The sequence below is a fragment of the Falco biarmicus genome, chromosome 9, assembly GCF_023638135.1.
Source record: "Falco biarmicus isolate bFalBia1 chromosome 9, bFalBia1.pri, whole genome shotgun sequence".
In the NCBI taxonomy this organism is placed as follows: Eukaryota; Metazoa; Chordata; class Aves; order Falconiformes; family Falconidae; genus Falco; species Falco biarmicus.
The window spans coordinates 10,804,703-10,817,158 of record NC_079296.1 but is presented as its reverse complement, the minus strand read 5'-3'; the positions used below and the strand labels follow the sequence as shown (position 1 = coordinate 10,817,158).

Sequence of the window (12,456 nt, the reverse complement as noted above, 5' to 3'; positions counted from 1 at the left end):
AAATCACTGACCTTGCTCTTTCTTTTGTCTCCCCCATTCAGGTGACTCCATGACATACCATAACGGAAGGTCCTTCTCCACCTTTGACAAGGACAACGATTCTGCCATCACCAACTGTGCTTTGTCATACAAGGGTGCCTTCTGGTACAAGAATTGTCACCGAGTCAATCTGATGGGCAGATACGGTGACAACAGCCACAGTCAGGTGAGTTTGGCGTTTGAAGGCTTCCATAATGCATGAGAAGAAGGGGAGTTGGAATTATGGGTCTGTCTGGTGGTTCAGCTACCCGGACATAAGAGCACCAGCCAAGCCCACCCTCCAGACCAAAGGATCATAGGGAAAGATATGGACAGTTGCTCACAAAACAAGAATTTAATGTCAGCTGGTGAAAATTTGATCGTTTTGTATGATTTTCCAAAGGAATATCCCAAGCGTGCAGGGAACAATTGTAGTTTTCAACATGTGAAGCAAACCATCATGGCATGAAAGCCGGGCAGGGTGACAGCTCCAGGGGAAATTGTGTGGGTTTGCTCGTACAGGTCACGCGTGCCAGCACCCCATGCCCCGTGCCTCCCCAAGCCCTGCTCCTTTGCCGTGTTCTGTTCTCAAATTATAAACCAGCCCGACATCTGAAACAAAAGCAGTGAAAGCTGACAAAAGGAAAAGGGAATGTGTGACCTCCCACACTTCATCTTTGTCTTGGCAGGGTGTTAACTGGTTCCACTGGAAGGGCCACGAATATTCCATCCAGTTTGCAGAGATGAAGCTGAGACCCTCCAGCTTCCGAAATCTGGAAGGCAGGCGAAAGCGAGCGTAAAGCCTGAGTGGTGGCGAAGGGGCTATGGGCAGGGTGATGGGGGGGAGGGAAATAGAGTGGGGGTGTGGGGAGAACCTCTGGCATCACTGGGGTGGTGGGATGTGAGGAGCTGGTAGTCGTACCAAAGCATCGGTGACCCGTGGCCCGACAGAGGCTTCTGCAGCAGCGCAAACAATAAGCCTTAAGCGTCCCAGTGTTTTTAGCAGAGCAGCTCCAGCTGCCCACCAGTAATGTCCTCCACACCAAAGACAACAATCTCAAGGGTTGTATGTTGTTTCATTGATTTTTGTTTTCTCAGAAAGCCTCTGGGACAAGTTTCTTCCGCAGTTTGACTATCTTTTGGGTCACCCGGGGTAAGGGAGGGAGAACAGTTTTGTACATTGGTAGTTTGTTCTAGAACCAGCCATATTTTACACACAGAAATTTGTATGATTAATTATCATTATCATTATCATTATTATTATTATTATTATTAGCTATAATTGAAATTCATTGGTCGTCGGAAAGCCTTTTTTTATATATATCAAGTACCACAGAGAAGGAGGGGATGGGAAGGGGAAAGCAGTATGTTTTAAACTTAAACATAAGATTAATATTATTAATATAATGAAAAAGTAATAATAATAATGATAATAATAATAAGCTAAGGTTTTTGTCATTTTTAAGAGAACCATGCTTTCGGAAACACAGCAGGACAGTGTCTGATTGTAAATTTTTTTTTTATAAATAAAAGCACAATTACTTTAAAATAAATTTCTACCTTTTTTCATACATGTTGAGTTTGTGCATGTCCAGGGTATGTTACCTTAGATGGGGAAGCAAAAGAAAGGCTGAGAATGATTAGGCTGCTGAGCCCATACGAAAACTGTTCCTTGTGTCAGTGACTAGCTGTAAGTATTCTGCTGGGTCTGTAACAGTGAAATGCCCCTAAGGATCTGGTTTCTTTTAGAACATATTTCTTTTCTTTTTTCTCCTGCCCAAAAGCTTCCTACATGTTTTTTCTAAGTGTTACTGACCAGCGCTTGCTCCATCTAGGTGGGAATAACTAACAGAAGAATACAAATACAGAGTTGTTGTTAGGTACCATGGGCAGCTTTGAACACTTGTGTAAATAAAGGGCTCTCTTTTTTAATAAGAATGAAACCTATGTGTAGTTCCTCTGTATCATACTCTTCAGCTGAAGGCAATAAAAGATCTTTTGTTTTAATCCAGTCTCTCTGCCCTGTTTCAAGGCTGTACTTTTCAAACAAGACAAGTGTTTCTGTCTCCTCCTTGGTGCTCGCTGGAAGTGGCTGGGAAAGAAGATACTTTCAGTCAGAGTGGATGTGATCAGCTCTGAGTAAGACTTACCATGAAGTGCTAGTTCCTGGGTAAGGTTGGATATTGTTGCTTTGAAACAGGGTGTAAAAAGTGTGTGTGCATTGGAAACATCACTGAAAAGCTTCCAAATCAGGAGGGAGGAAAGGAAGGAAGGAGAGCATTACTTGTCTTCACCCTCAGGTCCCACCTTCCTAATTTTTTTTCCTTTTACAATTGTCATTATTTTTTATTGTAATCCTTTGATTATTGCATTTCTGAGCTTTAGCTGAGCGTTAGCCCTCGGGAATGGTTATGTCCCAGGGCTGTCTTGTTCATGGTCTTGACTGAAACTTTGGCATCGCCACAGAGGGGAGAGCCTGGTGGGGCGCCCCAGTGCTAGGGTGTGCACTGGGACCAGCTTTACTGGGAGAGAGCCCCAGGACACAGCAATAGCTGAATGGGGACACAGAAGGTGCTGCAGACAAGAGCATCAAAACCTGTGTGCTATGCTTTGCTAGTAATCCGTCTCAGCAACTACAACTCAGAAATGTCTAATTTCTGTGGATACCTGTAACTCATCTCCCAGGAACCATCTCAGACAGCCACAGCTACCTATGGCTAGGCAGACTTTAGGACCACAGACTAAGAGAATGCAGGGATGGTGCAGAGGGTTTACCGTCTGGGAACAGGCAATGCCTGGCAGGGGAAGTGGGAGACATTCCTAACAAAATTAGTAAAAACTATTGGAGGTCTTCTCTTCACACTGTTTCTATTCCAGCATCTCCTGGCACCGCTGCCCACTCCCTTCATCTGCTTTAAGCCCAGGTACCGGCAGATGGCACACGGAGTCCGTCTGTCCTGGGCTATGCCTGCCCTGTGGCAGAGCTTGGAAATCCTGCAGGTACCCAGCATCGGTCCAGGTGCTGCCATTCTTCACTGCTGTCTTCTCCAGCACTCCGAGCTTCCTAGCTGGTGGTGGTGCCTCAGCAGCAGTGGTCTTGGTTAGGAAAACTAACTGCATGGAGTAAAGCATCACCCTGTGGCCACACAGCAGGAACTTCACAAGGGCAGCTGTGGGGAAAAGTTTATTTTGGGCTTGCAGGAACTAGGTCACAGCAAAAGCACATGTCAAAGAGGAACTTCCTTCATCAACGTTATTCCATGTACCTTTAATTTCTTTCTCTCCCACCCTTGCCCCTCAGTTGAAGTTATACTAGTGAATCCTGTATGTTTTGCACAGGGATCACAAGCCTCTTTTGACCTTCCGGAGTGCTAGCAAGGATGTGAGCTGCAGCACTCTATTCAATTTATTCTCTAATTAATAGCCCCTCTTTGGTGTTTTTCAGAGCAAATGATTGGCAGTATAAAAGACAGCAAATCCAATAATGAAGAAATATGCTCTACTCTCAAGATGCTTTTCAAGTTATTAGGAAATGGCACTAAATCTGTATAACTGGGGACTTGAAAGATCTTGCAGTCTGTTTGCAGACATTCAGAGAAAGAAATGACATTTATGAAATTATTTTCTCATTTCTAGGAACATCCCAAAGCTGTCTGTATCTGGTTGTGATGTCATTTAGCTTGGCAGATCCAAAGAGGGCTGCTGGAGACGGGCTCGTATTTGTACCTCACTCCAGAAATGACACAAACACTGCACAGCAGAAAGATGATCTTGCCTGTAATTACTCACTGACAGATGCCCTGCCTGGTATTTTTCATCATTACTACTGTGAGAGAGAAACTGGCAAATCCTTGAAGGAACACGTGCCAAAGCACCCTTCAGAGCTGACACGGGCTTGATTTGGTACCAAGCAGCTCTGCTGCGGGCCACTGTCAGGGATATTCGCTTTCTGCTATTTCTCTCCCCCCTTTCCTGGTTGTCATTTGTGAGATTAGCTTTAAAACACCCCCAGTTCTGAAATTTATTTATAAACCTGACAAGGGCAGACCAAATTGCTGTCTGGTTAGTTTGTCAACTTAAAAAAACATAAACCACCTTAGTGCTGGTGTTAATAGTTAACGGGATGAAGCAGTTTAGGAGCCTCACAGGGGGCAGGAGAGGAAGGGCTTCAGGAATATTTAGACAGCAAGATCCGAGGTCTCAAAGGCAATGAAGGAGGTGTTTGGGGAAATGAGTGGGATCTATGGCGTTGTTTGTATCCATAAGGGGTATTTTTGAGACGTGTAGATGGAAAGCATCTTTTCCAGTGCCACTGTACCTATTCTGCCTCCTTCAGTCAATGTGTGTGCCCAGCCCTGCAGACACCTCGATTCATCCTGCAGTCCTAGCAAGATCTCAGACTGGGATTTAAGTACGGGTGAGGTGAGCGCTTCAGGCCAGCTGGGCAAATACAGCTGGACAGATAATTTTTGGGGACTGAGGCTTAAGTTGATGGCAGCTTTTAGGTTATTAAATCCTCTGGCTTTTTTTAGGACTTGGACTGCTAAATGATGGGGTTTTTCTGAATCCAGGCATGAGTTTTTAGCCACACTGACAGAGTGGCTAGAGCACTCCAGTTTGATGTGGGAGATGATAGATACTTCAGATTCCTCCATCTGCCTCAACCAGAGTGAGACCTTGATGTTGGCCCAGTTTGACCCCAGGAGAGCACCCTCCTCTGCTGCACCATCTCTGAGTTCAGCTGCCTTACCTCTTCTCCTGATGCTCTTCCATTCTGTTCATTGATCAAGGGAATTGATCTCACCTGTTGCTGGGCTAAATATAACCACAAAACCAGAGCATCTTGCCTGAGCCAACATTAGTGAATAAGTAGCCCAAACTATTGCAGTGATTTATAACAGAAGACACCTTCTATTTCCCGTCTTTCCTGTACAAGGATGTCACTTCAACAAAATTACAAAAATTACATACAAATAACTTCATTCAAAATTACAGAAAAGTTTTACTTGCTTTGCTTTAAGAGGAGTTGGGCATAACTGGGGGTTGAAGAGCGTGTAAAACTAGGAATCTGAGTATAGAGTGATCCAGTGGCTGCCCCAGCTACCCATTTGGTCTCAGTCTTCACTACCTGAATCCAACACTGCAGCCTTGGTAAACCTTCTCACAGCTGCCACATTAACTCTGAGGGCTGTCACTCTGCAGGAACAGTACTTTTTTTCTTCTTTTTTTTTACCCCCTCTTCTTCTTGTTCTTCTTAGCATTCTTGGTGCTTAACCTAATGAACCTTCTCTGTCAGACCTTGATTAGCAGCAGGGAAAGCTGAACAGAGATGTTTAGCCATCATCAATAAGCAGCAGCTTGATCCTCCACCCAGAAAATGTCAAGGTGGTGGCATTAGCCTGATAGGCACCTTGCCACGTCGTACTTCTGCCTTCCAGGAATGTGGACAAGATGACACAGACCTATGGAATACAGCTGGGATTGCTGAGACAATGCTTGGCTGGTTGCTGTTCTTCTCTGCAATTCATCAGGAGCTACAGGCAGACTGGAAGTAATGAGCAGATACGAGGCACCTTCATATAAATTTACAAATATAGGATCTGGACATCAGGCAAAATCATAAAACGTATTTTATGGGGAGTGTGTGTGGGGGGAATCTATGTAAAAATAAAAACAAAACAGAAGACATGAACCCTTCAACAGCTTTAGAGCTCCAGGTGGGGATATCCCCTGTTCAGGATTGCCTTACCATTTTCTTTGAAAAAAATCTGCTCAGAAACCCTCTTGACTGTAGTCTTTGTTCATATGCCTTTTTCTTGGGTATTTCCTGGGACCCTCACCAGGTAAAGAAATCTCAGCCTGTCATGCCGTAGCAGTTTTGTGTGAGTACAACATATGTTTGTCTGGCTAAACAAGGTGCAGTTTGTCACCAGGAGACTGCAAACAAATATCAGCAAAAGCTGCACATATGATCTTTGCTCTTGGAAGGCTGACAGCCTCGCTGTAAAGGAACGCACCTTCATCAGACCTTCAGTCTAGAGAATAACATGACATCTTTGCCGTGAAGAAGCAGCTGGTTTAGGTGAGAGAGACAGTTCTCATTAAAAAAAAAAAAAAAAAAGATGATGTAAGAACAGTTCTGGTTTTCTGGGTCATTCTTACCTGCTCACAAGCTTTTTCTGGCTCCAGCCCAAGAAGTTTAGGAGTAGCAACACAACCCTGATGACTCCACAGTGAAGAGGTTTTCACTTGACTAGCAACCTTGGTGAGGAATTTCCACAGAGCTGAGAATGAGTCTCCATCCGGGCTTGTATCAATCATGTTCCTTCTGCAAAATGAATCAGTTCTATTTCATTTTGCAGTGTAAACGACATCCCAAGTGGAGGATGGAGCAGGAAAATATAAGCACATGCAATCATTTCAACACATCTGCAATTTAAAGGAAGGTTTTCTGGAGGTAGTAGGAGTTGGAGAAGAAAAAAAGAGGAGGTTATTGCATTACAGTCAAACAAAGAGGGTGATGTTCTCCCAAGTTTACAATCTCTGTCTGTCTCTCAACCTTTCTACTCCTGCATTTAGTCACATGCACACTGAAAAACCCACTTGAGTTTTAGTCACTTTTAAAGTGTGGGGAACTCATGGTCTCATTGAGATGATATCTGAAGTGTTACTCACTTGTGCCCTTTTAAGTTACATTGAAGATACATTTTTTTCGGGTAAAAATGCCGCTTCAGGACGTCTGAAACCGCAAAAGTTTGGGCTGAGCTTTTCAAAGGGACCTTGCAACACAGGAGGTCCAAGTCCCATTCCTTAGTGCTGGTGTTTTGCTTCTCCAACTTGGCTTCTCAGAAGACTGCAGAGAGGGATGGAGGAGATGGACTTCAAACGGCAGCCCTGGCTGTGCCGTAGGGACAGGAGCTTGCAGGCTGCCTCCCCCTGCCTGGGTCCCCCACTGCAGCCCCCAGGAGTCAGCCTCAAACTGCCCAGCCTCTGGATAAGCAAGGAACCTCTGAAGCCCATGCACTGTGTGCAGAACAACCTCTGGTCACAGCCTGTTAATGGTTGAGAGGGTTTTTTTTTGGTGTGCAACATGCAACGTAAATAATAGCTGCTGTTATTCACAAGCTCAGGACTCCCCGTGCTTGGATTGCCACAGGGAAAAACTCAGGCCTTGTGTGCCTCCCACCTGCCATGATCTGGCAAAACCACTTCAAAGGTGTCTCTGCAAGATAGCGTCTCTGTCTGAAACCACTGAGGAGCCATGGGTAACGATGAAGTCAAAGGGCCTGGTGACTTCACTCGTTCACCTCTTTGTCAGGTACTTTCCTCAGAGGAAATCATTCAGCTTCCTGTGTTTTTACTGTAAATTATATGCTGCAAAGAGGAAAGAGAGAAAAAGACAAAGATAGATTGACAGATTAGGAGGGAAAAAACCAACACACGGATGGTTTCAGTACAGACAACCCCTTTCACTGCCGCTGTTGTGGCTCCTTTTGTTTCAGGCATCCCCCTTCTTTATAGTTGTGCAGAAAAGTTTAAAACCAGGAGCTAACCTGAAATTTTGGCCACTGCTTAAACTGAGTCTACTTTCAGGACTCCATGTGCTCATTTCCTCCCCACCCTTCCCCTGCCTCTTTACTTTTACTTTACTTTAGTGCCTTGTCCTTCTATTTCCGTAGCTGGCAAAGAAAGAGAAGAAGAGAAATAATGTGAAAAGGGCTGTTTCTTGCCCAAGTGGAAGCAAAAATTCTTGGCTATGTCACCAATGGGCCCAACCATTCAGATTTATTCTCCGAGATAATTTCCACTTTTTCATCAAACCAATTCTAAAAGTCTTAGCTTTAGGAAGAGTTGGGACTTTTTTATTAACAAGCTGTTCTAGGTTTCCAGGTAAATAGGATGCTCCTTGCAGAGAAGATACTTAGCCAAAACAAAAAAAAAATAAACAAACCTATCTTCCCTAGACAAACGTTTTGAAGGGAAATTTTGAAGTAGTCCCCACAGAGGTGTTTCAAGTCCCTTATGACAGAGCCAAGAAGTGTAACTGGCTGAGATAAACAAAAAAAAAAAAAAAAAGAAAAAAAATGTGTGGGGTTTTTGTGACCCAAGTGCAGAACCCAGCACTGAGCCTTGTTGAACCTCATACAAGTGGCCTCAGCCCATCAGCCCAACCTGCCCAGGTCCCTCGGCAGCCCCCTGCCCTCCAGCAGGTCAGTGCTCCCCCCCCACTTGGTGTTATCCACGAACACTTACTGATGGTGCACTTGGTTCACTCATCCAGATCACTGATAAAGGTACTAAACAGGACTGGCCCCGGCGCTGAGCCCTGGGGAACACCACGTGTGAGCGGTGCCAGCAGGATGTCACTCCATTCCCCACCGCTCTGGGGCTAAAGAGGGAGAGTACACATGAACAGCATGCACACACACAAACACATTATATTTATATATATATAAATATATATATATATATAACATTGCAAAGCTGGGAGCATCACTGGTATAGAGGCCCTAAAATTCTGCCAGCTCAGCATAAATGTCAGCATTTCTGGCAGCTCAGCAGGCGAGCAGAAACCACTGAGGTTTCACAGGTGGCAGCAGGTAACAGGCTCTGAGCATCAGCCTTGGTGAGCTGACAGCAACTGCCTATGGCTGCTGAGTCCCACCAGCCCCACACTACACGCAAGCAGAAATCACTAACATGCCAAAACATTTTGATGGATACCCCCTTCCAATCCTCTGTTAGGATGTGAAAAAAGCATGTTTATATTTCTTGTTATAGTGCGTTTTTAAGTAGGGGTTCTCTGTTTTCTGTAGCAATCAGTTCGTTCGCTTATGTATATGCCTTAAAGTACATTACAGAAAAAAAGAAAAACCAAAGATATGACTCTATCCTAGGAGGGAATAATCCCAGATCAGACCTTGTTTCATCTGCCGAAGGCCTGAGCAGGTAATCAAAGTGTACAGCTAGCTTTAATGAGCCTAGCTGGAAACTTTTGCTTCTCCCAGGGAAGGATTTTAACAATCTGTGCCTTTAGAACGTTTCTCCTTATTGCAGTTGGGCAACTCTCATCAAACTTCCCACCTCAATAAAGCATTGATTTGGGAGGCTTTGCAAAACACTGAATTCTGGAGACATCTGCTTTCTCCTTCTTGGCTGAGCACTGAACAAACATCACCTGATGGTGTTACCTAGGTGGATGCCCAGGGGACTTTACAGTACAGCAAAAAAGGAGACACACGGCACCTCTGGGACAACAGACCTACTTCTCATCTAAACAAGAGGCAGTAAAAAATAAGGTTATCCCCTCGACTCCATCACAAAGGCAACAGCAACCAATGGACTGCCTGGAGTTAGAATAGAGCAAGGAAGAAAATCATCGGCATGCTCAGCTGTCTGAACAGGGAGTGCCCAAATGGCGAGTGGACAACTCGTGTACACTTTGCTAGACCTGGATCTGGAGAAGAAAGAGAAGAAAGGATACACATAGCTGACAAGTGACTTTCATTCCAACTGCAAAGAAAACAACACATGATGAGAGTTTAAGGTTTCTGTAGCAAAAGATCTCTGAGCTTTGCATACGTTAGTGGCCAAAGAAACATCAGCTACTTTATTTTTTAGTTGAAGGCTGCATGATTAGATGCAAAACCAGAACGTACTGCAGGAGCCTTGCTCCCTCCCAGGTTGTCAGAATCTCAAAGTCCTGAAGGTACAGCAGATTTTGGAGGGCTGTACTGCACTTAGCATTTCTGGAACAAAGATCCCCTTGCTAAGAGGTCATCTAGAGATTTTAAAATCCTCACTGAGAATCTTACTTTAGTCCTGAGCTTAGTCCTAAAATAGGTATGCATGTGCATACAAATTAGGAATCAGATTAAGAGTGGATATATGATAATGGCATGTGCTGTTCCTGCTAGAAAATCACTTCTGCATCAGACAAGTGGGTGTATCATGATAGTTTTAAAGTCTTGTGCATGTGTGAATATGTGTGGGTGTATGTATTTTTAATATATAAATATATATCTCCATACATATGTCTTACAGAAAGATGTTATCTCTCACCTGTAAACAGCATGGCAAGAAATGTCCCATCAGCACAAATGTATCGTGTGTGATCCTTCAGAGTTAGCAACAGCATCTAAAAACAAGAATATTCTGTGGAGTTTTACGGTTCAGTGCAAACATTTCACAGAAAGCGTCAGTGACTATTATTGTTATTTGCCAGGCAGGCCTTCCTAGAATCTCCAATTGAGAAGATGTAGCCTTTTAGGGGGACTGTTGGGTAAACGTCTGGCACCCTGCCTGGTACTTAGCAGAGCTCCCCTCTTCTCAGAATAGGACCTTTGGAAAACGTAGGCAGCGTATCCTGAGTACCCATCCTGTAGCACACCAGGGCAGCTGTGTTCAGATGTTTTTCCACTGACAAATCAACTGAACGCCTAGGCTGGTGTGGCACCGCCACATTTCTTTGAAAAACAACCTCTCCTTCCAGGGAAGACAGCTGATCCTGGGGGTCAAAAATGTCGAAGAGGCCAGCTGGCCAAGGGTGTGCAGCAGTGGTGGGGAGTGGAGCTACCTTTGGTGGTCAGCACAGCTCACCCCTGGAGAAATCGATAGAGAAGCTGGAAGGTGTTGGTGTCTGCAATGAGCAAAGTGAAAAAAATGATAAAGGAAGGCAGGCTGTCAAAGAGGATTTTTAGCAGCCAGTGTTCATGTTAATCCTCTGACCTAGTTTCTGAAAGGCCTATATAAGGAAGAATATTCTCCACTGAGCAAGCAGCTAATAAGCAGTGCCAGCATTTAAGAGTTTGGAGTGCATCAGTTCTGAGATTCGTCTATCTCTTCCTGGAAAAAAATAAAGCACAGAAAACAAACACTTTTAACAAAAAAAAAAAAATCCACCGCCCCTTCTGTTTCTAACAAAAGTTTTGCACCTTAGCAATACTGTGAGTTGGCACCACAGCCCCAAAGACGTTGCTGTGTTTGACCACTTGTGGGTAAACTGCCAGACGGACTTCACTGGAAAGGAAAATTCCTCCCCTCAAATTACTGCAGCTTATTTTAATGAAGTTACTGCAAACATACATCCCTTTGAACCATGTGTATATGCAAGCAGCCATTAGTGCACTCTTGGCACCCTATTTTTAAGTTTCCCTGGTGGCCTCTTGCCTTTTTTAATGGTTTAAAGCTGTTGACAGCCTTAAGCCTACAACCTGTGTAGGTAGGTCCAAGTTGGGCAGAAAGGTCTCTCGTGTCAGCCAGTGCGACCACTCGTGACTTTGGTAACCTTCGTCTCCACCTTCTCCAGCCAGCCTTAGCTGCAGGACCTTGTTTTGACTCCCAGTGAGGGCTGAAGGTGCTCAGAAAATTAATATGGAGTTTATCAAGCTGGACTTCAGAAAGCAGCAAACCAAGAGATATTGTCCAAATCTGATCATTTTTGGCCAATTTTCACATCTGGCAGCTCTTCTTTCACCGCTTACATTGGTTCTAGTTGAACGTAAAGCAATAAATGGCACTGGTGTTATTTCTAATTTACTAAGTTGAAGGCTACACAGTCAGTCCTTGTAAGAGTCATGAGATAATTTTTCACGTCATTGTCCTTTCAAGAGAAGCTTTATATGTTCTAGCTTAAGAAACATCGGTGTTTCAATGCTTCCCACCTATCCATCAAGAAAGAGGTATACCAGTGATCATATAGACGTGCCTTCCCTTCTGAGACCCCAGTGCCTTTCTCTAGGCTGAGGTACAGAAATATCAGCTCAAAACAACCTGCTCCTCAGGATGAGGATGTTTTGAAGGCCATTGGGAGAAAGTGAAAACCCATTGTGTGGTGCTGTGGTTGGGGGAAGAGAGATGGTTTGGTTCATTAATCATCTACTACCACTGATTCTATAACTTTCTTGCTTTCTTCTTAGGTGAACACTTATGGAAGAAAGCTTTCCTTATGTCTTTGCTTATATAATTGCAAAAAAAAGCATAGCCAGATAGACGTGTTCACCAGCGACACGTGGGAAGAGTGAAAAATAAGAGCTACTTACTGCCATTCTGTACTTCAAATATTTTCCTAATCTTTCTTCTTCTTACACTAATTTTTAATCCTCATAAAGAAATCTACTAGAAAACACTTTCTATTGGAATGTCTCAAACACACCAAGAGGCATCAGTCCCACAAGAGATCTCCTCACGCCAGGGATTTCCATGTTATCGGTTTCAAAAGCCCAAGCACAGGGGCAGAAAATGCCCAGTTCAATACATAGAGCAAATCACTGCCAAAGCCAAAAGCATCATCACCTTCTTCCCTCGACTGCCACCACCATTGCCTCAACCATGCAAGCGCCTGCTCTTGTCCTCATCTCCCTCCTCCTCGAGGCACAGGGATCGGGATGAGCTCAGCACACAGATGGAGGCTGCCTGGCTCCTTCCTACGATGTCACT

The 12,456-nt window shown here is 44.3% G+C and overlaps 1 protein-coding gene and 1 long non-coding RNA gene across 5 annotated transcripts in view; one reads left to right on the top strand and one right to left on the bottom strand.

Moving 5' to 3' along the window:
* TNC (tenascin C) overlaps positions 1-2,025 on the top strand; it is a 72,284-nt gene extending 70,259 nt beyond the window's left edge. For all 4 annotated transcript variants that reach the window (XM_056350983.1, XM_056350985.1, XM_056350984.1 and 1 more), the window contains 2 exons: positions 42-205; positions 708-2,025. In XM_056350983.1, the coding sequence (XP_056206958.1) occupies positions 42-205; positions 708-818 (275 nt within the window). In that variant the 3' untranslated portion in view covers positions 819-2,025. The remainder of the gene's footprint in view (positions 1-41; positions 206-707) is intronic.
* Positions 2,026-5,438: 3,413 nt separating this feature from the next.
* Positions 5,439-12,456, bottom strand: part of LOC130154685 (uncharacterized) — a 118,578-nt gene continuing 111,560 nt past the window's right edge. Inside the window, exons 4-7 of the long non-coding RNA XR_008823822.1 lie at positions 10,081-10,156; positions 8,272-8,407; positions 6,181-7,392; positions 5,439-5,563 (exon numbers count right to left, since the gene is read on the bottom strand). This is a non-coding gene — a long non-coding RNA (uncharacterized LOC130154685). The remainder of the gene's footprint in view (positions 5,564-6,180; positions 7,393-8,271; positions 8,408-10,080; positions 10,157-12,456) is intronic.